The sequence below is a fragment of the Liolophura sinensis genome, chromosome 8 (genome assembly GCF_032854445.1).
Source record: "Liolophura sinensis isolate JHLJ2023 chromosome 8, CUHK_Ljap_v2, whole genome shotgun sequence".
Taxonomy (NCBI): Eukaryota; Metazoa; Mollusca; class Polyplacophora; order Chitonida; family Chitonidae; genus Liolophura; species Liolophura sinensis.
Window position 1 is genome coordinate 43,844,036 of NC_088302.1, and position 26,544 is coordinate 43,870,579.

Sequence of the window (26,544 nt, forward strand, 5' to 3'; positions counted from 1 at the left end):
GTTTAAAAGTCCAGAAAGCACGTGACTCTAAATTCATATGAATTCACGCATAACTTCTTGATGTATGAAAGAATGGCAGCCGAAAGTGATCATCGTGTTTTAAGATATTCTCGGATAAAGTGGGAAAACCAACTGTTAGCATTGGAAATTCTGTTCTTAATGTCAACATGACGTCACAACACCGATCTTTACATCCTGCGCTGCAGTGAATGTTCTGGCATTTTTTTCTGAAAAACATTTTCATTATTTCAGTGTCCTGAGTGTGTTAATCCTGACTGCAACCACTCTGTATAGCCTCTACCTACCAGTAATATCTGTATTCCAAAGCATCTCCACAATCCAAGAATTTCTCACACGGGAATTCATGAAAAACATCAATATTTCTGAAATCGAAGCAAAAATATGTAATCTTTAAGCAGACTTACAACGTAATATCAGGAGATAGGACAGCCATTCTAAACACGTATGTGTACATTATATTATTATGTGTGTAATATAACTACTTTGAACTATACTGAGCTGATATGAATTCGGAATATTACTCCCCAATTTAACAACAGTTTGACGAGCTGCATCATAGGAGTTCTTCTAATATGTTTTGCTTCATAGCTTCCTAATTCATTGGCATTCATTGAATTGCAAAAACGTGAATGATAGATTATCTCAGATGTTCTGCTGAACCTTGTCAATTACTAACAAACATAATGTCATTTTTTTTAACAATTTTTCATCATCTTTTGGCAATGTGTTTCCCTTGATACCAGAATAACACAATAAATTTATACAACTCATCCAATCCTTCATCACAATGTCAGAAAAGTGAAGAGCGAGATTTTCAGATTTATTCACTGTACAATAAGCAATGCAGATGAAATAGAAGAAAAAAGAGGAAGCCCAGAGATATTGGAAACTAAATCAAATCCATTCCGTAATGATATTCTGGCACTCTATTTTGGCATAAACTCCTACAATGTGAATTTTTATGTAAAGCTCTTTGTAACAGATTGCATGTCAGTGCCTTAGTGAGTTTTCCTAAATCGGTTCAAGTACATGAATAATGAATGAGATCTAATAGCGCTCTGAATTTCCACATTCGAAATTCCCCACATATAATAAATAATATCTTGTAGTTAGAAAACAGAGCCAGCAATGCAAACACAAAGGGTAATGCCAATTAGCCGCTTTTTTTTACCTGAGGAATTCTATTGGTGGCCCGGCCGTCGTATGCTGAAGTCGGGCAAAATCCTGAGACGAACGAATATAGAATTAAAACAAGCTTGTAAAACATGCCAGTATGAATTTGTTTCATTTATTTTTTAATGTTTCAGCATTGTGTAACTAGAAAGGCGGTAGTATAGACTAGAAAAGATATTATGATAGAGGAAACATGGTAGATCTCATCCAGCGCCAGCTGTAAGAACCTCCCACATTTCAAGACAGATTTGCGGTCGATCAAGCAGTAGTGGCGTTGGAACATATAACTTCGCTCCACAAGAGTTGACCCACTGTCTGTATCCTCGGCCAGCAAGTGGAGAAATGTATAGAAGTGTTTGACAAATGGCATTGCTAATAAGATTTTTACAACAATGGAGGGCCCTCGCTGGCAAAATTAACAAGACACTGGATTCGCCATCGCCGGTCAGCCCTAGACCGGTGAGGTCAGAAGTTTGAATCCAGCTCTTTGCTGCATAGTTCAGCTACACCTTTAGGCCAGTAGGTTTGTCAGGTATCTGGTGTAAGGATGTAGTTTATAATGGACACTCTGGATTGATCCACCCATAAACCTGATCGTCGCCATACAGAGAAAAAATTCCGGAATATAGGGTTGAAGTCCGAGTTAATAAATAATACATGTAAGGAAAGTCTTCAGCATTGGTGACGTTTTTATCTGTATATTTCTTATACTATGACTTTGAGAGTGAACAGTAGTATTGGCATCAATTATAAAGATCCCTAAACCATGTAAATGTAACTTTTATTTACCACTTGTACTAACCGATTTTTCAATGAGCAGGACCTCTACTTGTCCTTTGGCCACCATATTCATGTCCCGTAACCATTTGTTGTCTAGTTCGTTGGGCTGTAGTATCCAAGTGCCGAATGAATGAATGAATGAATGATTATGATTTAACGCCACATTGCCACATCGTAATGAGAACATGCTAGCAAGAGGAAACAGTTGACTCTCGACATGAAAATCACATCCAAAATCAGAACAAATAGTAAACAGACACTTACATGTATAAAACCTAAGATAAACAAATAACAGTTAAAATACAAAAATCATAATTCTTACACAACACCCACATATGTTTAAAACATTTTGCAAATATATAACAACAGCATTGCCAGAAACTCAGTCAAAGAACTGAAATACAGTGAGAGTCAATTGCCGCATGGAACACATTTGGGCATAGTACCCATCAACAATAAAGTTAGCTTGAAACCATCTGGGCTGGATCTGTTTACCGGGTCAAGTCAGGAGAGCTCTGGGTTAGTCGTTATTAATTCCAAGCTTGCCCAAGGCATGAGATTCTTTTCTCTTGACCTCACCAGTAATTTAGTGACAGCCAACACTGAAGACGTGTTAATACAAAACCGATCGCATTCTCGATTCTATACATGGAAAAAATACCACCTCTCCTCCAGAAAAATCTGAAAATTCAACCTTAAAACTTTAAAAATTAAAGAAACCAACTGTTATTGGTTTTAAGCGAAATGCTTATATTTCAATGTCTTCTAAATAAAAGCCATCTATTCGTGCTAGCCAAACAGCTGCTAGCATCGCATTGGTACACGAATCCGCTATAAAAAGGAAATTATCGGCTTGGCCTAATAGCTTTAAGGCAAATATGCAATATACTTCATGGGATTAATACATTTTATCCAAAGGCCAGAAAAGCTCTATCTTAAACGCAACCACATTTGTTTGAACAATGAAATCGAATCCTAATTGAGCGATGTTGCAACGGTGGTAGGCTGGGATAGATTGCTGCACATGTTTGATTATGACCCACCACATGCCTAACAAATTACCCGTAGTGTTTGATGCATAACTAAAGATAATATTAGGATGGACACGGTAAATATTTTATCTCTGATATTGTAGAAAGCTATGGCAGATACTCAGTATAGCAAGGTGATATATCGTGCTGCTACGGAAGGCAGTCTTCCGAAGACGGAGATAAAGGCGTCACGCAAGATTCGAATAGACATGCGAAATCCAACATTGACAAATAAGACATCTGAAACAATGACGTTCTAAAACACAGTAGATCGATGGAATGATGATGGTAATGAACTTACGTCCGTAGTCATCCCTTTTGTAAGATAGCCCATAGATTTTCGAACGGTCCCAGCATTCAGAACAAACTCTTGTATTAGGTGAACTGAAAGAAACATGCAAAGGTTGTCAATTTCCCGGAAAAGCTACAAGTCATGCTAAAGTTTTAATGGGAAGACGAATGTGAGGGCTATCATTAAAGGGATTTAATATGGAAACAATGCTAGTGCTATTACTTATCAAATTATCATGTACTTTTCGATGTTTGTATATGTAACTAAAGCCGCTTTCCCACGATGCGATTTGTCTTATCGACTCTTCATATCCGACGAGTGAGATGACAATAGAGCAAGTCTGTTTCATAAATCGCGTTCAGACGATGTGATTTGTCGAATGCTAAAATCGGGCGGCTCGACTATTGCACTGTGTGAACGCGGATTAACACAAACAAACACAGAAATGTTAACTGAACACTGGAGACAAATATTATTATAATTTGTAAGGAAATGTTCACTTTAGAATAAAGCATCTTAATTTGTCGAATGTTGCTTTTCGCAGTTATATGTTTCGCAGTTATATGACCTCGATCGAATTCATAGGTGTGGGAAGAGTGAATGTCTCACCTGAGTTTTACTCACCTTTGCCAGTCATGACGTAGTAGAATCGATCAGGTGTCCGCCCTTGTTTAGCAATTATCCGACCGTCATCATACCTGAACACACAACACGTCATTTACTTGGCATTATAAGTCTTCTGTAGTCGAGAACAGAAAAAACTAACGCGTGAATAGATCTGCCAAGAACCTGGGGATGGTCGTGTTTTCCACCGTATTCTGTCCGGTTTCCTCCTACCATAATGCTGGTCACCATCGTATAAGTGAAATATTTTTAAGTACGGCGTAAAACACCAATCAAATAAATAAATAAAAAATAATAACTCCGAAAATACTGAAAGTTGCATTGCCCCCTCCTTAATTAACTTTCATAGAGGAAAAATACATTGTACTCAAGATATGGACATACGGTATGGCTGTCAAATATCATTTGATCATCTTACACAGTCATGTGAATATATACAACATTCATTAAGTTAATGTCTTAAGCAAAAAGACACTACTGACTTGACCTTGTTTAACTTACTTTTCGTAAGCCACCACCTTTGCCAATTCCGTCTCCATTTCAGCAGGGAACAAATGGTTAAACGCCTTGGTGGCTCTCAAAACGGACAGTATCTGTAAAAATAACAGTGACATGGCTGTTGTGGTAGTGTGCGTATAAAAGTGATGCTCACGGGGCTGTCCGGAATAAACCACTGACCTTGGCATTCTAACAGACAAACTTTATCGTTTGTGAAACATAGATTTTACCTACAGAGACAGCTAAATATATATACCATGTTAATGGAGCGATTGAATGAATTATTATAGTTTCACGCATCAGTGACAATACCAGAGTAGCACTTATACACTAATAGATATCAAACCCTAAATGAGGTAAACTGACCAGAGACCGAATTTCACCGGTTACGTGTAGCCATTTGACAGATATCACACTGTCGTCGTTGCCAGGATGTTATTCTACTCTTTGTAATCTTTTTACATCTTAAGCGATTTCTATATATAAGACCATCTTGGCGGCTAATACCCACCCCAGCTCACCATCACCAACACCTCAGACAACGAAGATCAAATTCAAGCTCAGAAGTTGTCCCAAGCACTTACCAAATAAACATTATTTTCAAAAACTATTAAAACTAGGCGTTAAAACAGACATTCGTATAGCAGACTTCAACCAAAATGGACATTCCGAGTCAATAATTGCAACACCAATTTCCAAAACAATGTTCAACAAAAACAATCCAAGAATTAAGAAAGTATACAATGTAAGATATTAGGACGGATCCATGACCGTATTTACACATAACTTGTCACAACATTTCATGTAATGTTTACCTTATGTTTTTGTATTTCTCACGTTTAGATAACGAACGACATATGATATTTGCTCATGAATTACTACTTCGACGAACTGACATATAATATTGGTTTTGATGCTACTTTTTGCGTCCATGCTTCAAATTTCAACATTCTATAATTACCTGTTTGATGTCCTCTTCGCGTCTCAGTTGTGGGGCAATTGACATGGATAACTGTGTGTTAAACCGAAGCTATAAAGCACAAATGACTGCGTGTGAGATATTTAACAGCTGTGTTAGAGGATTAAACTTCAGTAAAATATCAGTGAAAGCATCGCTTAAGCGTAACAAAAAGGCGTAGCCTTAGAAATAACCGTTCCCATTTCATAAAATTCCATTCTTGTTTACCAGCTGCTGCATTTTCTGGCATGTAAAGGCAAACAAAAACATGAAACGAATTAAACAGATAGGAGAAAAAAGAACGAAATCCACTGTGCATAATGAAAAGTCTACACAGCACGAAACTGGGCAACCAGTGAACTGAATGCCACCAGATAAACCAAGATGACACCTTTCTTCTGGGTAACACGTTGAGCTATTGCTGTTGACTTTCTGATGAATCTTCTTATCTAGAACATTAAATAAGTTCTCATCACGATGTGGCTGAATTAATGCCAATGTGGAGTTAAGCAATAATCATTCATTCGGTCATTCAAACCACACAATGTGTCAGTTTAGTTGATTATACCAGCTCTTTACCGCCACCAAAAAAGTAATGACAAACTGAGCCATCCCTGGCAAGATGCCAATACGGAGCGACGATTTATTGCGACGTCATACAGCCCAAAGGGTCCAAAAGAACAACGACTTCACCTGACCGATGTTGATGTACGAAAGCAGCAGGACAATGACAAAGAACAAAATGACCTGCCCCAAATAGCGCTTTGACAGCGGCGACCTTTTTGATACAGGGCAAAAACGCCAACTAAATAACATTTTAACATTTTTAATAAAATGGGTAGCCGGAACATTTGTCAGCCATGTCCTGGATTAACTTAAAAATTAGCTTGTGAACGACACTTTGGAACTGTTTGGTCACCAGTTATCGTGGATTCTCGGGCTCTCTTGCTAGATCCTGTCTCTCAGCGTTAACTACATTTTAGCAAATATCATATATTAATGGAATGTTAGTGAATCAATCCTTTTTTATGAAGAAGAAAAGAGATGAAAAGTTAACAAAGTAATGTTTGGCAAACTAATCTAGAACCTTTAACCCTAAAAGCCAGCTTTGGGTGATACATTAAAGAGATTAAGTAGTTGAATAAAACATTGTCTGGGTTCGCATTCAGTGTTAAGAGGATGGGATAAGGCTCTGGTAATAGTGTAAAACAAATGTAACTAGTAGTTTGCAGGTGTTTGGTGAAAATAGTTCAAAGAACGAGAAATGTAAATTGAATTGCAAACCCCAGAAAATGCAGATTAATTACTAACTGTCTTTAAACCTTGTTGAAACTGCAATTTAAACCAAACAGCGCACTACATATGGAACCGATTATCTCACGTCGCATTGCCAACACGACCGCGGAACATGAATTTATTATTAAAAAAAACATGATGCATGGTAAAACTGGTACGGAATGTAACGAAAAATCACCAGATTTTGAATTAGATCACGGGCAATCTGTAAAAATAACGGGTACAAAGTTGTTTTTTTTAAAAAAAAAAGCAATCCTGCTTCCTAGTATAAGAAGAAGTGGGCCTTGAAACAGAGATACTAAAATGATCCAGTGAGAGTGTTATCATGGTGATAACAAAATAAAACCCTAGGAACTAATGCGCTTGATGAAAGAATATGTTTAAATGATTGTTCGAATGAATTCATTTAGCTGATTACGTTTTAACGCCGTACGAAATACGTTTCACTTATATGGCGGCGGTCAAAGCCTAAAACCCTGCCCTGGAAATCGAAATCACGAATAACCATTGGAAGGCTTTAAGACACAGACGGTATATTATTACTAGACGGTATCCCATTTCCCCATTGATAAGGATAAATGTGTATATATTTGTATCAATGCCTGCCACCCAATCTTCTCCCAGGTATATCACAAACTTGTACTGCCTAAAAACCGGCGGTGAAATTCTAAGCTATAAATAACTATTGGGACATTTTCAGACAAAGACGGTGCGTTGATTTATATTGTGTAACAATATGGTTTTACCGCTTTGTTTGGTTATACAGAAATAAGCAAAATGAATTTTTTAGAAGAGGCAAAGACCAGTAGCCAAAAATAAGCAGAAAATCTACGCACTTGTTGAAAAAAATGAATGTGATTTGCAGAAGCACAGCAACTACAACGTTCAAAAAGTAGGCCTGAACATCATCACTTGACACAAATTTCAAAAAGAACCGTGTGGAAGGAAAAGTCACAAACAAGGCAGCTGTTGTTTTAAAGCCAAACATCTTTCTGTTAACTGATTTCCAGAAATAGAGCAGCATGAACGTAAAAGTTCAACGGAAAAAGCATAAGGAATGATTGGAGAGCTCAGCTAATAATACATAAAGCCCTTTTTATCTTACACTTGTTCGCATTTGATGGCGCCTCTGTTGGAAAGAATAATAAAACATATTAAGCAGTAGATTAAACAAGCTCAGTTTTTTATATGAATGTCCTCTACATGTTAAGTGTTTAAAAAGAACTGTCACGCAACTTTCATTCCTTCTTCCGTCTGTAGATAGAGTTTACCAGCCAGTTGGTATTTAGGGATAGCCGTGTTAGTCTATTTCTCTTAGCCATTCGCCTATATTCAGCTGTCTTGTAAAGTCAATCATACTCGCTACCAAAATTGCCTTTAGTCAGTGAAACAGGCTCTACACATCAATTTGTTGGAAGTTCATATTTTCTAATTCATAATGTTAAACAGCATAACCTCAGTTTCTACGACAAGAACTCATTGTGTAACGTCATAATTATTAAAACTCATTGTTATGACGTATTAAATAAGTCATCTAACTGCATTTTCCTTGCAATAATCTAGACCTACAATATATCAATGTGCAGAGCTTGTTACTTGTCACTAACGAAAGGCAATTTTGGTAGCAAGTATAACTGAGTTAACAGAGAGTTCAAAAATAGTCTACAGGAACAGGCACGTTGTGCTCCTTCATGTGAGTAGAAATTAAATGTAACTGACTTTCCTATTATACAAGTTCATTATCACGTTTAGGTGTAGAGCAAAAATTGTAAATATCTGTGGTCAGTGCGTCTTCAGTGTTTCTGTAATCCAGAGAAATTAACTGTAATAATCTAGGCAAAAAGTATGTACATGTAGAGTTATTAAATATGGATTATAAGTTTACAAACAGACGCAGATTTAAAGCGTAGTATATATATGATGTAATACCATACCGTGGATTTTGTCACCGGTTCCGGTTGATCTTCGACAAAGACATTCTGTTGTCTCCTCATGGCTGCTGGAGCGACAGGCACGTGATCCGGCTCAGCGTACCTACATAGACCCAGGGACAGCGGTAGTATAAATAATTTAAGTAATTCTCAGCTATGTTCTGAAGTAAATGCATTTAATTAAACTGACAAAGGCCACCCACATATTAGTTCCTGGAGTTTAATCAAGGTACTCAACGCTACTCCATAGACATAACCGTTTTGAAGCTAATTTCAACTAACAAAGTAATTAAATACAAAAACTATGTGGATATGAAGTTGGCTATATAAATGTGATTTTTTGTTGTTGAAGAAATTGGTGCTAAAAAAAGGGACCAGGGCTTTCTCATCTGTTATACATACTCTCTACAGTCTACGCATGCCTTTACTGCTGTACCACGGCAAACCGTGTTTGGGCGTCTATATGCATGCGAGTGGAAAGTAATTTGGTGCTGGGTTACCTTATTTCATTAGAAAAAGCCATTACACAATTTGGAAATACAAAAAAATGGATGTAGGCTGGAATTCAGGAGACACCAATTAAGGCTGACGCGCCTCCGTCCATTAGAATTGGGCATTGTTTACACACCCGATCAATTCAGCGCGGGCAAGTCTATCAGACTTAAGTGATCTTTTTGGGGAATGCAGGCAACCATTTCAACATTGTTGTTGTTGTTGTTGTTGTTGTATAATTGAAAAGATTGCATGATCCATCATTATTCCTGAACGGTTTACTCATCAGCACGTCCGCGAAAGAAATGTGTGTTCATCGTGCCAAGGGTTGTATCTGAATGGATAAAGTGTATCAAGTCTGACACAGTGATCATGGGATTAACTCGTATGGTAACTGTCGTTTAGCACATACAAAATAAGTAAATGACTCCTTGCATTGCATACGATGTGGTAACTGATATATACCATTAGCATATGGCAGAAAGAACGGTAATCCAGAGTTTGAGATATATTTTTTTTTACATTTGTTTCTACAGTATTCATGTAATTGTTCAGCATAGCCTACAGACTCGCTTAATGTTCTCAAAGGCAAATCAGAGACTTTTTCAGAATTGGTCTACAAGAGTTTTACTGGAAACTTCTCGTGACTAGCGGGATGGTGGGGTACTTACGCCCTCCGATTGACGAAAGCTTTGACAAGCATATAACACATATGAGCGGCATTTCTGAGGAGGTCTATACTCTGAAATATTAGAGATCATATTAATTAACAAAACTGGCGGCTGGATTTTTTTTTCTTATTTTTTTATTATTTAAAATTCATTTTTCATTTAAAGTTGTAGAAATGATATACAGGTAGGCAGTATTTATATTATATTTCATCGCCCAGTACTCACTAACATATCAAAATCATTACAAAAAATTCGAATAGATTTTAACTGACACGATGGCCTTCTATGAATACTCCGGCTGTGTAGAATACTATATCGAGAAATGTAACTTACCTTCCATTTCTTTCTTCTTTCTTTTTTCAAGTTTTCAGTAGGAATTTCCGCTATTTGCTGCAAGCAATATAATTATTATGGGTTATAATTATTATCCACTGTAACGTGCTATACAATTACATAGGAAAAACATCATCACGTGGTCATAGTAATCACAGGAATCGTAGAATATCTAAGCACAGTGGTAAGAAACAGAAAAGTATGGTTAATTTTCTGCGCCAAAAGCTTACACCAAAAGTAGCCAAACATGTTTATTTGACTGGTGTTTTACGCCGTGCTGAAGAATATTTAACTTATACGACGGCGGCCAGCATTATGGTGGAGGAAATCGGGCAGAGTCCGGGCGAGCCCATGATCATCCGCAGGTTGCTGGCAGACCTTCCCACGTACCGCCGGAGAGTAAGTCAGCATAAGGTGGATTTGGACTCATAGCGATCGCATTGGTGGGAGGTTCCTGGGTCATTGCGAGCCAAACTGTATGGATCTGCTGTTGTTGAGGCCTTTCGATACAGACCTGACTTTCACGGAATTCAAAATTTTCCATTCCATAATGAGGACTATTGCCCGCTTAAAACAAGTCCTTCGAGGCAATGTGTTCTTTTGTTCCCTTATGTAATACGTAACAGTATCTGTATAATTGTGAAAGCAAAAAGGTAAGTTACAAACGCTGCAGCGTATCAGCAGAGAATGGTGTGATTATAAACAGCGAGGAACCGACTCTATATATAGGAGAGAAATTTTGAGCGATCACATATTGTGGAACCACTTACCAATATCTTGTTTTTCTGTTCCTCACTCATCAGCTCCCAGACTTGCCAGAGTTCCGCACGTCTAGTCACCATTGCCTGTACTTCCTTTAGCCTCTGACTTATGGCTACATCAGCGTCTTTGTCTGGAAGAGGGATAATCAAAGTTTTACAGAGATGATTAACCTTTCTCATGGCTTTATCATAATCTTGAGACAGAATCCAGTTGTGTTCCACATTAAAAATGGCCGTCCTTGTAGGAGTAACACAATCTCGAATATCAAGAGGGCTGACTAATTTTCCAGCTTGTCCCCAATCTTTGAGTTGCTGCTTTTCTGGGCTTGGGCTTGGTTCATCCTCCACTGTGGAAAGCCGACTGGTATATACTGTCGGCAGTTTGATCTCTGTTCTCTGCCTCGCCATTAAAGTCGGTTTTTCTCCCTCGATGTCTTTTGACCTTGTGCTCAAAAGGGGAAAGGTGACTGAAGCTCTGCCGCTCAGAGACACTTTGGACGACGATCTGCTGAACCTCAAGTCCTCTGTGGAGCTTCGATTTGTCAGCTGGAAATGGAGGTTTGCACAGGAAGCGGAATTACGCTCCAGACCACTTCTTGAGTATGTATGCGGAAAGTTGGTTAAATTTTGGTCACTCATAGACAGTCTTTCACGGAAACTTTTCGAGATAGCTTTGTTAGAATGACTGAAACGTGGGTACAATGTTGATGAATTCGCTGTTGGAAAGGAATCATGGGATGTTCGGAGATAACCTGATCTCGCTGAAGCATTCAGGGCCTTTAGATGACCATGGTTTGACGCGCTGACTCGTTCCTTGGTCATCTTTCGCAGAAGATCTCGTCGCTTTTCAGTGGCACTTGTGTCATTCCCACCTGCCGTGTCCTCGGTCACATTTTCGGGGTCCGTATACAAACTTTCTTTACTTCTGTGCTCAGGATTTGCGTGCACGCCGATAAAGAAGTGTCTTTCGAGATTATCTAGTAATTCCATTTTTAGACAAATTCAGGTCTACTGTTAGTACCCTCTGTTTCGTAGATGACAAGCAATTTGAAGAACTTAATCGCAATCCAATATTCCGAGAACTGCGATGAATAACCAAAATTAGCAAAAAACTATAAAAACTGTTCCGTTATTCCAGAAATAGTTCAAGTTTGTAATTCCATTCCTTAACACTTGACCAGTTTTCTTTACCTGGACCTGTGGAGGGAGGTAAATAGTTTAGAAGCTTCGATAAGTGGGCTCCGTGGAAAATTTCCTCTCCTTCTCCACAGGTTGTGTCACTAGTTTCGTCTGAGGTAGAACTTTTTTGAAGTACACAATACTGTTTGTAATTCTGGTGTCACACTTTCCTGAGTGGACAACAAAACACTCAAAGTGAGTTTTTGTCTTAATTGTCAGTTTTTGCTGTCGAATCACAGAGTATGTATTCCACAGTCCGCGCCATGTAGACGAATCTCGGGACTGGTAAGAGACATTGGTTTCTTTTTCCTTGACAAGTTTCTGTCCGTTTTATAAAGACTTTCTCTAGAAGTCTGCCCTACCTGCGCTGTGTACGGTTCTCTAATGCAAGAGCCTTAGCAAACAGCACTACAGACCTCTACCATACTGAAACAAGCCAGCAGACCGAGACATGGTAGGACAAGCTAGGGTAGTTACATTGCGACAGTGCCAAAATATTCGTTGAAATTAAGTCGATTATCCCTTATTAATTGTTCTGTTCCACTACCGGATAAAAGCTCGAGTGGGTGTCAAGGCTGGCGACACTTCGAGGCTGTATAGCTCCTGCGTGTTTACGTGCTGACCAGTAAGATTAAATCGTGGCTACCATTACGACATTAGATCCCCGAGATTACAGGCCAACGGTGAAAGAGATTTTGTGGTGGGTGGGGTTGGAGGCGGGGGGGGGGAGGGGGTACCACCTGTGTAACATGCAAAATAAACCTCTACGCGGACTTGTCGGATTAAAAATAAACGATTATAATCTCACAACATATCACCAATACGTCGCTATATATGTTTGTTTTCCACGAAAGTTTTTATTTTATCTATTTATTTATCTATTTATTTATTTATTTGGCTGTTGTTGAAGGTTTTACTTTCAAACTATTGGATTTAACAATCGCTTTAAAACAGCTACCGATGGTTTATTTCATGACTGTAAGAGAAAGTTTTCCATCTACTATTACTCTGTACTACCAGTTGACCAAGATTTAGAATGGAAATAAAGGCTTGTTTTTGCAGTAAATTGCCTGAGATATATACCTGAAAAATTAAAGTACCCACTGTCTGAGAACGTCGGTTGAATCAGTGGGCATGTGCGCTTTTCTGGAATATATGTCAGGCATTTTACAGAAAAAAAAACTCTACTTCTTAAAGAAACCAATGAAGTATCTAATTGTCAAGTCTATGTCAAACACAGGATAGATGTATTTTCTTTACGATTGTGTTTTGATACCAATTGTTTGCATGAGTACAGTGTATGTAAGCTCAGTTTTAAACCTAGAGAGACTTTTAAAACCTCTTTGTACGAGTTAACCGGAAGTACTGTTTGTGTGGAGATACTTGAGACAGGAAGCGCGACTATTGAAGAAGTCTAGCACATTTGGTTTCAACGTCTCATCAATTGCTAAATGCTCGATAAATAAGTCTGATCGAGAATCGCGCTGCTCCAAATGGATGAAGTTATGGTAACATCTGATATGAGGTAGCTGTAGTTTTGACATCTCATCTTATGAACACACATGTTTGATATCCTGCACGTATCATAAATGTGAATTTCGCTTGTACTTCGATGATCTGTATTTGTCGTCATTTATTTCTCGAGGGAAACACTGGCATTGATTCAGTGAAGGTCACTTGGCCCACTCCTATTCATTTATTTATTTATTTATTTATTTGATTGATGGTACGCCGCACTCAAGAATATTTCACTTATACCACGGCGGCCAGCATGATGGTGGGAGGAAAAAGGGCAGAGCCCGGCGGAAACCCACGACCATCCACAGGTTGCTGGAGGACTTCCCACGTACGGCCGGAGAGGAAGCCAGTATGAACTTGACTTGAACTCACAGCAGCCCACTCCCTTATGCTGAGCACATGAACCTGAAATGAAGTGAAATACATCAGCAAACCGATATTACTAATCACTGTGGATTTTTGCGGAATAAATGAATGAGTGACTATTGTTTGATGCCATTTCGGCAGCATTGCAATCATATTGTGGCGAGAAACTGATCCAAATGATCCCCGTCGCCTGGCTGTGCGTATGTGTGGGCTCACCTGACCTTCACTGCAGACACCAATGCTAATCACACCGATACTGTGTATACATATACTTATGGTTGTGGAGTCCATGCCGCTAAAGTGCCGCCGCCATGATATATCATGCCAAAGACACCACGCATGGCTCTTCACCAAGTCACATTATACTCACAATGGGCCAAACATTCGTGTTTCCTGCTCTAACCTCTTAGTGCTTAGTAGGACACAGGCCCCCATTACAACTTCCGTTTTTCAGTAGGGACGATTGTAGTTCTGTGTATTTTAGGGTGTGAAGTCTTTTTTTGCTGCCAGCCTGCCGTTTTTGGTGTACAGGTGCATGCTTGGTATCAAAATGATGGAAATTGTCTAAGCTTTGGGCAGGTATGAGTTTTAATGGTGAAAGTTTGAAATTCTGGGCGAGAGGACACAAGGAGACAGGTGGTGATGAGGCTGCGAGTGACGTCCCCTTGGCGTTGCTAGGCACCCCTCCCAGCTGCCGGCATGGAAAGGTCCAGATTTTGACGGTCAACCTATGTCAAGATTTTTACAGCTTCTTTCTCACAGGCTGGGCCAGGTATGCACCAAAGCTTATTGGCCTCGGAATGTTTGGGACTGAGCTACAGCGCTAAACGTTAACATTGTCGCTTATGGAAAACTAATGGGGGTCTGTGGCCAGTACCAAGCGAGGCAGCGACAAGTACCATTTTGAAAATTTTTGGTATGAACCGGGTTTTACTCCAGTTTTCCCGATTTCGATGACCATGTTTTGATACCAATTGCTTATAAGAACACCATGTGTGTAGGCTTAGATTTAAACCTGATGATGCTCATGAGCCTGTTAAAACCAGTTCGCTTGTGTGGACAAATTTGTGACAGGACAGCACGACTATTGCAGTAGTCTGTATAGTAGCTTTCAAGTTGTTTAAAATCCAAGTTAAAAGAGTTTTGAAGAACAGTATAAATTTGATGAGTGATAACTGGACAGAAATGAGGAAAATCCAGTCCATGGTGTAGTTCACTGGTTGTTAAATTCTTTATTTTTGTAAGATGTTCAGACTTGAGAATCGCTCCGCTCCACATGATTATATGAATTTATAGTTATTTCTGGTAAAGGCTTGTTCCAAAGAGTTGTTTTCTAATTTGAAATAGAGCCATAGTTTTGATATCTCATTTAATGAAAACATATGTACATTGGTTAATGTCATCGTCTTCCTGCAGATTTCATAAACGGGAATGTTCTTCGTACTTTGATGATCTGTATTATCGTCACTTATTTCCCAAGGGCAACACACAGTAACTGAATAACAAATTAATTTATTGAATGAACAGTTGTTTTGTTTCTCAGTTCTTAATTATTTTTTGTTTTCAGTTGGGTCTAATGTAGTTTTCGACATTATTACAAATATCCCCACTGAGACAGCATGTTGAAGTTTATAAATGTATGTGAAGACATAAGTTTGGCAGAAGGCTACTTGATGCACCATACCATAGTGATAAGCCATGAACATATGAAGCGAAATACATCATACAACTGATATCATTAGCATACACTGTAGAGGAAAGTACGTGAAGTACTTCATGAAGCGAAGTACATCAGCAAACTGATATCATTAGCACACAGCGTAGAAGAAAATTAAGTGAAATACACAATCATTCATTAAATGGTATAGGTAACTGATAAGCAGGATATAAGCTGGGCTTAGACAAGGAGGACTTTGCAGAATAAATGAATGAATGATCTGGTACCACTTCTGACACAACTTCGACAATATTGCATTCATATCGTGGCGAGAACATGATCATTTGTAGCCCTGTCTGTACGTATGTGTGTGGTCACGTCAACAACTCTGCAGTCAATGATGCTGTGACCATGAAGTACATGTATATACCTCCAAGGGCATTTGCACAAATCTTAACCCGTCTTCCTTAGGTGTTTTAACGTTTGATGGATTGGAAATACCGTCAGTGCGCCATCATTGTCTATTTAATATACACAGCGGTGTAAGCCTTAAGTATGATTGATTGCTACTCTGTTTGCTCTGGGAGTATATCCCCTTCCTGTCGAAACACCTCACATATGGCGACATCGCACCAGAAAGGGTTCAGTAACACTAAGCGCTACAACGGTTAAAAGCGAGGCAAAACTCCAGCTGTGAAAAAACAGCGAATGAATTTGTAATTCCAGTCAAGATAAATGATACACCATGCCTTGTTTTTGCATTGTTCAGTATTAAATGTCACCTGAGAGTCAAATGAAATGAGATTTCGCCGGTCAGCAGATTGGTTGGACAGGAAAAACCTGGGCTGCACTGAATATTGGAGCTCCACATGAATATAATGTGTCCTCAAGCGAGACCGGAAAGAATCTTAACGCAAGCATGAAAGGCTTGTTTTTTATTTCTTGCGTTTTAGGTTGTGTTCTAACATATGAAAATGCGAAATGCTTCTCAGTTTTCCTCTTGAGGTGTAATCATGTTGTTAAAATATGCTATGTAAACAGCAATCCCATTTTATTATTGGTTCTCATCAAGTTGCTCTGAAAAGGCTGTCTAATGGTCACGCTAATGGTACAAATAAATGTTACATACGGTATACCTTCATCACCGCTTCAAAAAGGCTGTCTCATCGTCACGTTTATCTCGAGACAATGGTACAAACAAATGTTACATACGGTATTCCTTCATCACCGCTTCAAACAGGTTGTCTCATCGTCACGTTTTTCTCGAGACAATAGTACAGACAAATGTTACATACGGTATACCGTCATCACCGCTTCAAAAAGGCTGTTTCATCGTCACGTTTATCTCGAGACAATTGTACAAGCAAATGTTACATACGGTATACTGTCATCACCGCTTCAAACAGGCTGTCTCATGGTCTCGTTTATCTCGAGACAATAGTACAAACAAATTTTACATACGGTGTACCTTCATCACCGCTTCAAAAAGCTGTCTCATGATCACGTTTATCTCGAGACAATGGTACAAACAAATGATACATACGGTATACCTTCATCACGGCTTCAAAAAGGCTGTCTAATGGTCATGTTTATCTCGAGACAATAGTACAAACAAATGTTACATAAGGTATACCTTCATCACCGTTTCAAAAAAGCTGTCACATGGTCACGTTTATCTCGAGACAATAAAACATACAAATGTTACATACGGTATACCTTCATCACCGCTTCCAAAAGGCTGTCTCATAATCATGTTTATCACTAGACAATAGAACATGCGGTGCAACTTTATTATAGCCCTAACTGTCTCATGTTCACTATTTCCTCGTGGCAATGTCACCGGTACGTAAAATTTTTCATAACTTTGATAAGACTGCCTCATGGTCACGTTTTCTTCGAGAAAATGGTACATAAAAATGTGACATACGGTACAACTTATACTACAGTTTTGACAAAACTGCACAGTATTCCCATCTTTCCCCTGGAGATTATGTAAGATAGACTTTGCTCAAAAAATGCTTCATTACAGTTCATGTATTGTCTCACCTTCTTCCAAACAATGGTCTCGTTGAATTTGCCGAAGTTTCTGGTAAGCCTTAGATGACGTCATGATTGCTGTTCAAATCTGTCTGTAACCAGGATTAGAAACTTTTCTCTGATGAAAAAAAAACAATAGATGTGATCGACGTTGATAAATATTCGACTTACTTAGCTGATTGATTGATTAAGTCATGTACTGGCTGATTTATCAACTGTTTGTATCTGATTTACATGGGCAATGCAACTGATAATGGAAGGTATATAATATGTATGCATTTATGACTTTACGTTCAACAGGAGCGCTGTTAGAAGGCAATGGCGTAACTAGGAAGCTGGACGCGTCTGTCGTGAAAGATATCCCGTTTTGCCTGGCACTGTATGTATGTGAAAATTAACAGGCTTTTACCAGTGCTTACTCCTCAGTTCTGGAAGTTTTAGAAAGCCCTTTTACAATACTATGTAATTCATATTTCTCGTAACTTTTTGGGTTAAGCAGACGATGTCCGGGTTATGCCGACATAAGGCGACGTGATTTATAAGAACAGTTACGACAAATTGATTTACGAATTTTGGTGAAAATGGGCCCTGTATTGTCACGGTAGTCTGTTCCTGCCCGCTGATTGCTGTATGCATAGAACGATATTACAGCTCACAAGCCTGCTCCTGGATTTATATGCCTGGGGTCGATAAGTTACTATTCGTGGGTCGATCAAATACTTTCTTAGATTTCGGGCTTTACTTTGAGAAGGTCGGTCTAAAATTATGTCCAGGGACATCATGTTATCTGTTAGGTATTAGGCCAGATGTAGATAAAATTTTGTCGGCCTAACTTGTGCAGGTCACTATCCTCTATTTATCTGACAACAATTCCCTTCCCTCGATCAGAGTAATAAAGCAAGCAATTCACTAAGCTTATATCTTCAACGTTTCTTACGTGTTTACCCCGGTATAGGAGGAATTCCGCTAGCTTTACTCGGATATATGTGCCTTAGGCTATCTCGGTTTTACGGAAAGCTTGCAAAGAGGGTATGTAAGGGAGGAAAACTGCTGGGTTGTCTTGGTGGTGGGGAGTTAAATTTGTAATGGCGCGCACACTTCCAAAGCGGACGATTTACGCCTGGAGAACAGATTTTGATTTGTTAGAAAAAAGTAGTAGTTGCTTGGCTAGGCTAGCTGACATAAACATGGATATTATAAGTACACCAGACGATCTATTCGTTTATTTCATTATTTATATATTTGATTGGTGTTTTACGCCGTATTCAAGAATATTTCACTTACACGACGGCGGCTAGCAATGTGGTGGGACACAAGACACAATATATGTTGTATATTGATAATTTACATCACTGTTGTTATATCATTGACACGGGAAAATTATGGGATAAATAAATATTTACGGTTTGTAATATAATATATGCAATGCATACAGGTATGAGTGACAAACTGAGCAAAGGCGTAGACATTCACAGGGTAGTTGGGGCTGCTATAAGTGTTTAGCAGCAGGTTAAATTTATACATTGGAACTAGGCATTTACATAGCAGGTACTGAGAGAGGCAAAAGCATTCACACAAAGTAGAATGTCACGCAACGCAGTATATATCTCATGTACAATAGAGAACGAAATATAGAAGTGATTATACAAAAAGTTATCTTGGGTATAGGCGGATTGCTACGTCTTTGTATGTCCAGGTATAGGCTAGTGGAATTATCGGGTGTAGCTGAAGTCTGCAATGTTACTTCGGGTAGTGGGGAACTCTACAAGGTGGTAAAAGGAAACTCTAATAATGTAGGGAAGTTTACAAGGTTATCTCTGGAAAAGGGAAAATCTGCTATACTATAGGGAAAGTCTGAAAGGTTACCTCCGATATAGGGAAACTCTACTACTGTAGGGGAAGTCTACAAGGTTATCTCTGGTATAGGGAAACTCTGCTACTGTAGGGGAAGTCTACAAGGTTATCTCTGGTATAGGGAAACTCTACTACTGCAGGGTGAAGTCTACAAGGTTATTTCTGGTAAAGTGAAAATCTGCTATACTATAGGGAAAGTCTGCAAGGTTACCTCAGGTATAGGGAAACTCTACTACTGTAGGGGAAGTCTACAAGGTTATCTCTGGTATAGGGAAACTCTACTACTGTAGGGTGAAGTCTACAAGGTTATCTCCGGTAAAGGGAAAATCTGCTATACTATAGGAAAAGTCTGCAAGGTTACCTCAGGTATAGGGAAACTCTACTACAGTAGGGAAAGTATGCAAAGTTATCTCTGGTATAAGGAAAATCTTCTATATTATGGGTAAGCCTACAAGTCTATCTCGGGTAGTGGTGAACTCTAAAAAGTTATCTCTGGTATAGGGAAAATCTACTATATTATAGGGAAGTCTACCAGGTTACCTCGGGTAGTGATGAACTCTACAAGATTGTCTCCGGTATAGGAAAAATCAGCTATATTATAGGGGTCTACAAGGTTACCTCGGGTAGTGGTGAACTCTACAAGGTTATCTCTGGTATACGGAAAATCTACTGCTGCAGGGAAAGTATGCAAGGTCAACTCTGGTATACGGAAACTCTACTGCTGTAGGGAAAGTATGCAAAGATATCTCTGGTATATGGAAACTCTACTGCTGTAGGGAAAGTATGCAAGGTCAACTCTGGTATACGGAAACGCTACTGCTGTAGGGAAAGTATGCAAAGACAACTCTGGTATACGGAAACTCTACTGCTGTAGGGAAAGTATGCAAAGACAACTCTGGTATACGGAAACGCTACTGCTGTAGGGAAAGTATGCAAGGTCAACTCTGGTATACGGAAACTCTACTGCTGTAGGGAAAGTATGCAAAGACAACTCTGGTATACGGAAACTCTACTGCTGCAGGGAAAGTATGCAAGGTCAACTCTGGTATACGGAAACGCTACTGCTGTAGGGAAAGTATGCAAGGTCAACTCTGGTATACGGAAACTCTACTGCTGTAGGGAAAGTATGCAAGGTTATCTCTGGTATACGGAAACTCTACTGCTGTAGGGAAAGTATGCAAAGACAACTCTGGTATACGGAAACGCTACTGCTGTAGGGAAAGTATGCAAAGACAACTCTGGTATAAGAAAACTGTACTGCTGTAGAGAAAGTGTGCAAGGTTATCTCTGGTATAAGGAAACTCTACTCCTGTAGGGAAGTATGCAGGGTCATCTGTGCTATAAGGAAACTGTACTGTTGTAGGACAAGTGTGCAAAGTTACCTCGGGCATAGGGAAACCTTACTAACGTAGGGAAAGTCTGCAAGCTCACCTTGAACATCGGGAAACTATGTAAGGATCGTGAGTATAGGTAAGTCTAACTAGGGAAACCTGAGTACTGTGAAAGTCTGCAAGGTCACATCGGTTATAGGGAGTCTACTAAGAGACATCTCCAGAGCAAAGGAAAGAGGAAAGTTTATCAGTGGCTAAGATAGGGGAAATTACTGGTGCTATTACACAAAATCAGCAACTGGGCCATAAAATATATTCCCCCTTTACCTGATCTGTTGAGAGTGGCGTTGTATCCAATGATGTTCGGGGCCTTTATCAGTCTTGATGTCCTCTACATAAGAGATGCCAGGTAATCTTAGTCGGAATATATGCCCACTACATAACTTCTCAGCAGTTCATATCGAGCACAAGTCATCATACAGCCTATAGCAGGTACGTGTATGAAACCATATCATATCACCCGTATTTGATGTGCACTGGTATATAGTAGAGCATAGATACGGTCATAGCTGTTGTGTGTTTGGTAAGTGAGTTCGTGCGGCATACAATGAGCCCAGTCATCCACCGGGTTATAATGAAGTGGCCAGTCCGTAGAACACTGATTTACACACGGCTGTATTTATTGTTTGGCTGACTGTCACTTAGAAATGGCAGAGGGCTCGACGAGCGCGGGCTTCTAGAGTGGAACTGAGTGGAAAGTCGGCGTCTATTTACCTGCTTTGAGAGCTGGAGAACTGCTTAGGGCAGCGCGCATAAATCAGTTATATGCCACACAAAAACCTGTATATATTTGTCCAGTAAATGAATAAAAAGAAATAATAAGGCGTCTTCATCCGTATAGCTAATGATTTTAAGCATTTACAGCCGCGTTCACTCGGTGCGATTCGTCGAATTCGACTTGTGGATTGGAAAATAAGACAAGCAGATGTTGCTGTGTGGCTAATGTTTCAGTGTGTGTATCAGGTAGTTGTTGTAGGAACGATCCTCAGACATTGCTGTGTGGCAGATGTTGCAGTGTGTGTGTCAAGTAGTGGTTGTAGGAACGATCCTTAGGTGTTGCTGTGTGGCAGATGTTGCAGTGTGTGTGTTAGGTAGTTGTTGTAGGAACGATTCTCAGATATTGCTGTGTGGCAGATATTGCCGTGTGTGTGTCAGGTAGTTGTTGTAGGAACGATTCTCAGATATTGCTGTGTGGCAGATATTGCCGTGTGTGTGTCAGGTAGTTGTTGTAGGAACGATAATCAGATATTGCTGTGTGGCAGATGTTGCAGTGTGTGTGTTAGGTAGTTGCTATAGGAACGATCCTCAGATATTGCTGTGTGGCAGATGTTGCAGTGTGTGTGTCAGGTAGTTGTTGTAGGAACGATCCTCAGATATTGCTGTGTGGCAGATGTTGCAGTGTGTGTGTCAGGTAGTTGTTGTAGGAACGATCCTTAGGTGTTGCTGTGTGGCAGATGTTGTCGTGTGTGTGTTAGGTAGTTGTTGTAGGAACGATTCTCAGATATTGCTGTGTGGCAGATATTGCCGTGTGTGTGTCAGGTAGTTGTTGTAGGAACGATCCTCAGATGTTGCTGTGTGGCAGATGTTGCAGTGTGTGTTCAGGTAGTTGTTATAGGAACGATAATCAGATATTGCTGTGTGGCAGATGTTGCAGTGTGTGTGTCAGGTAGTTGTTGTAGGAACGATTCTCAGATATTGCTGTGTGGCAGATGTTGCAGTTTTTGTGTCAGATAGTTGTTATAGGAACGATCCTCAGATATTGCTGTGTGGCAGATGTTGCAGTGTGTGTGTCAGGTAGTTGTTGTAGGAACGATCCTCAGATATTGCTGTGTGGCAGATGTTGCAGTGTGTGTGTCAGGTAGTTGTTGTAGGAACGATCCTCAGATATTGCTGTGTGGCAGATATTGCCGTGTGTGTGTCAGGTAGTTGTTGTAGGAACGATTCTCAGATATTGCTGTGTGGCAGATATTGCCGTGTGTGTGTCAGGTAGTTGTTGTAGGAACGATTCTCAGATATTGCTGTGTGGCAGATGTTGCAGTGTGTGTGTCAGGTAGTTGTTGTAGGAACGATCCTCAGATATTGCTGTGTGGCAGATGTTGCAGTGTGTGTGTCAGGTAGTTGTTGTAGGAACGATCCTTAGGTGTTGCTGTGTGGCAGATGTTGTCGTGTGTGTGTTAGGTAGTTGTTGTAGGAACGATTCTCAGATATTGCTGTGTGGCAGATATTGCCGTGTGTGTGTCAGGTAGTTGTTGTAGGAACGATCCTCAGATGTTGCTGTGTGGCAGATGTTGCAGTGTGTGTTCAGGTAGTTGTTATAGGAACGATAATCAGATATTGCTGTGTGGCAGATGTTGCAGTGTGTGTGTCAGGTAGTTGTTGTAGGAACGATCCTTAGGTGTTGCTGTGTGGCAGATGTTGCAGTGTGTGTGTTAGGTAGTTGTTGTAGGAACGATTCTCAGATATTGCTGTGTGGCAGATGTTGCAGTTTTTGTGTCAGATAGTTGTTATAGGAACGATCCTCAGATATTGCTGTGTGGCAGATGTTGCAGTGTGTGTGTCAGGTAGTTGCTATAGGAACGATCCTCAGATATTGCTGTGTGGCAGATGTTGCAGTGTGTGTGTCAGGTAGTTGTTGTAGGAACGATTCTCAGATATTTCTGTGTGGCAGATGTTGCAGTGTGTGTGTCAGGTAGTTGTTGTAGGAACGATCCTCAGATATTGCTGTGTGGCAGATGTTGCAGTGTGTATGTCAGGTAGTTGTTGTAGGAACGATCCTTAGGTGTTGTTGTGTAGCAGATGTTGCAGTGTGTGTGTCAGGCAGTTGTTGTAGGAACGATCCTCAGATATTGCTGTGTGGCAGATGTTGCAGTGTGTATGTCAGGTAGTTGTTGTAGGAACGATCCTTAGGTGTTGTTGTGTAGCAGATGTTGCAGTGTGTGTGTCAGGTAGTTGTTGTAGGAACGATCCTTAGGTGTTGCTGTGTGGCAGATGTTGTCGAGTGTGTGTGTTAAGAAGTTGTTGTATGATCGGTTCCCAGATGTTGCTGTAAGGCAGATGTTGTCGTGGGTATATCATTTAAATTTTGTAGGACCGATCTTTAGATGTTGTGTGGTAGATGTTGTCGTGTATGTGTCATTTAAACGTTGTAGGACCGATCTTCAGATGTTGTTGTGTGACAGATGTTGTCGTGTGTGTACCATGTAGATGTTGTAGGACTGGTCCTCAGATGTATGGCATGTGTTGGCGTGCGTGTGTCAGATAGATGTTGTAGGACCGGTCATAAGATATTGCTGTATACCAGCTGGTGTATATACAGTACATGTATATATGTTGAAACACTCTACATATGAATGTGCGTCACATTTCACTGTACGTAAATTATCTGTTGCTGGGTGTATGTCAGATGTCAGATCTCGCTGTATGTATGCCTAATGTTGCCATATGTACATCAGGGGTCGGTTGTTCAAAAGTGAATTAAAAGTTAAGTCAGGCTTAAATCTTGGCCTAATACAAAACTAATGTGATTTTATTCCACATTATGATATGTTAATACCGGGCTTAACTGCTAATACACGTTTGAACTAGTGTTTGGCTGTGTGTGCATCAGATGTTTTGCTCTGTGTACGTCCAGTGCTGTTCATAGATACACGTACTGCACATGTGCTATTTTAAACAACACAAACTACTGTTGCCGATGGTAGATGACAAACGGACGCTAATAAACCAATCATGTATTGTCACTCAAAATAGGAGGATAACACCCGAAGCAATTGCTTTAAGGGATACATGAAACGCTTGCTTTTTATTTCTTAATACGGAGTATGTGTTATGGTCTAACATATCGGAGTATGTTCGCTGTTTTCTTCTTGGGTCGTAAAAATTGCTTTCGAACTAGTTTTTCTAAGGTCCCAGTGGTCAGTCAGGAAATTAAGTAGCCTGCATGCTGTGATAACTCCAACGATTAGAGCTGTGAAAACAACTTGTTGAGGATAGAGCCTGCCTTGGAGGCCCGTGTGGTCCCGTGTATATGTTTATCGATGACGTCATTTCCGAATATTTCCAATCATTGACGGATGGCCAGTTGGGGTGCTCGCTTGTCCATTGGAGCGTTCGGATCCTCGATGACCAATTGGGGGCGTTCGCACACACACTGGGGCTCCCGACCTGCTTTACTCCGAGCAAATAAATACATCTGTAACTTGGTGTAAAACGCCGATTACATGGATATATATATCACTATGTACATCACATGTTAATTTCATACCGACGTATATGCAGACATGAGAAATGATCTAGTGCGTGAACACTTAGTACCCATAACTTTGGCCTCTTGGCCTCTCTGCCAATTCCTAAGACGTGACTGTGCCAATTAACAAATTTGTAGTTACAGTAAGGTGACGAATATGGCGACTGTTATCAGTTAAATACTGCATCATTCGTTGAATAATTCAATAGCACGCGTCTAGGCTTTCAATCACGGATTCACACAAGCCCGTGTCAAAGCGCATATTTATCGGTTTGTTCTAAATAAACTTGACAACATTTCATCTCTTCCAATGACTCTCAACGGTTGGAAAATGTCCATGTCTAACCAGATCAAGCCTAAATACGCCGAATTCCTCAGAGATAAGCAAGAATAGTCGGTCAAACCAGGACGCCTTTTGTAATCCAGGGAGAATAGCCTAAATATGCAAAATGAAGGCGTTTAGCCTCAGAAATGAGCCATTTACTGCTTCAACATTAAATGACTGTCACAGAACAGTGTCAGATATGGATATGTATGTTGATTAACAGACTCTCAGCACATCTGGGGACATTCAAGAACTCCTAAACCATATATTTCATCTTTCATCAAATCGTTTCAGTACTCGCCAAAGAGCATTTGAGTTTGAATGAGAACACAGGCACTTTTTAACAGCATTCAAGTTCATATTTGGAGAGAAGAGAAAATACTTCGATATGGTGCTTTTGTGAGTTCATATTAGGATTACACCAGTTGTCTAATGTATCATGCTCTTTTTGTATTGCCGATAGACAATCACAAAACTAGCTGTTTTATCCTTAGTCAAGTCGTGTCAGTATTCACTGCAGCAGATTTTTGTCACACGACAGACATTTTTAACAACATTCAAGTCGGCGTAATTTATATTTTCACTCCATTGTGTAAATTTAAAAGACAATGCAAACACTTCAACTTGTAGCGTATTTCTGAATCTGTCAGTTTATGACCCGTTTTGCGTACATCCAGCCATTTCAGGAGAATGACTTGCTAGCTAAAGCTAGTGAAGTGTGCTATGAACGAAAACTTGGGGTGACTACAATAACATCATGTATTTAAACCCGTTTAACGCGTTTCTTCTTTTTTCACACTTTTCAAAATGGTACGGTTAATAGTCACTAAGAATATACATATAGACATGTATACAGTTAGGTGGTTTAGCAACTCTTAGTTTTTGTCTGGTTTTTACCAGGGATTTAGGCCTGTATACCAATAGAGCTTAATTCAACAAAACAAACATTAGTAATACCCTCACAATGAAACCTCGTTATGTTCGGGCATAAATTTCCAAATGAAGTGCTGTTCCATATGAAGACATTTTGTATTATCCTCCGGAAAAAAATGTTAAACAGGGTAATAATGAAAATTTAATCATAATATTTTGGGTACATGCCCAAATGTG

At 39.7% G+C, this 26,544-nt stretch overlaps 1 protein-coding gene across 1 annotated transcript in view; it reads right to left on the bottom strand.

Moving 5' to 3' along the window:
• The window catches only part of LOC135473570 (uncharacterized), a 34,748-nt gene extending 13,559 nt beyond the window's left edge, over window positions 1–21,189 (bottom strand). The window contains exons 1-14 of the mRNA XM_064753426.1: window positions 21,131–21,189; window positions 17,628–17,736; window positions 10,871–10,992; window positions 10,101–10,157; window positions 9,768–9,838; window positions 8,608–8,707; window positions 7,779–7,802; window positions 5,381–5,449; window positions 4,423–4,514; window positions 3,922–3,995; window positions 3,307–3,389; window positions 1,997–2,080; window positions 1,193–1,245; window positions 306–383 (exon numbers count right to left, since the gene is read on the bottom strand). Of these exons, the coding sequence (XP_064609496.1) occupies window positions 306–383; window positions 1,193–1,245; window positions 1,997–2,080; window positions 3,307–3,389; window positions 3,922–3,995; window positions 4,423–4,514; window positions 5,381–5,449; window positions 7,779–7,802; window positions 8,608–8,707; window positions 9,768–9,838; window positions 10,101–10,157; window positions 10,871–10,992; window positions 17,628–17,691 (971 nt within the window). The 5' untranslated portion in view covers window positions 17,692–17,736; window positions 21,131–21,189. The remainder of the gene's footprint in view (window positions 1–305; window positions 384–1,192; window positions 1,246–1,996; window positions 2,081–3,306; window positions 3,390–3,921; window positions 3,996–4,422; window positions 4,515–5,380; window positions 5,450–7,778; window positions 7,803–8,607; window positions 8,708–9,767; window positions 9,839–10,100; window positions 10,158–10,870; window positions 10,993–17,627; window positions 17,737–21,130) is intronic.
• Window positions 21,190–26,544: the final 5,355 nt, after the last annotated feature.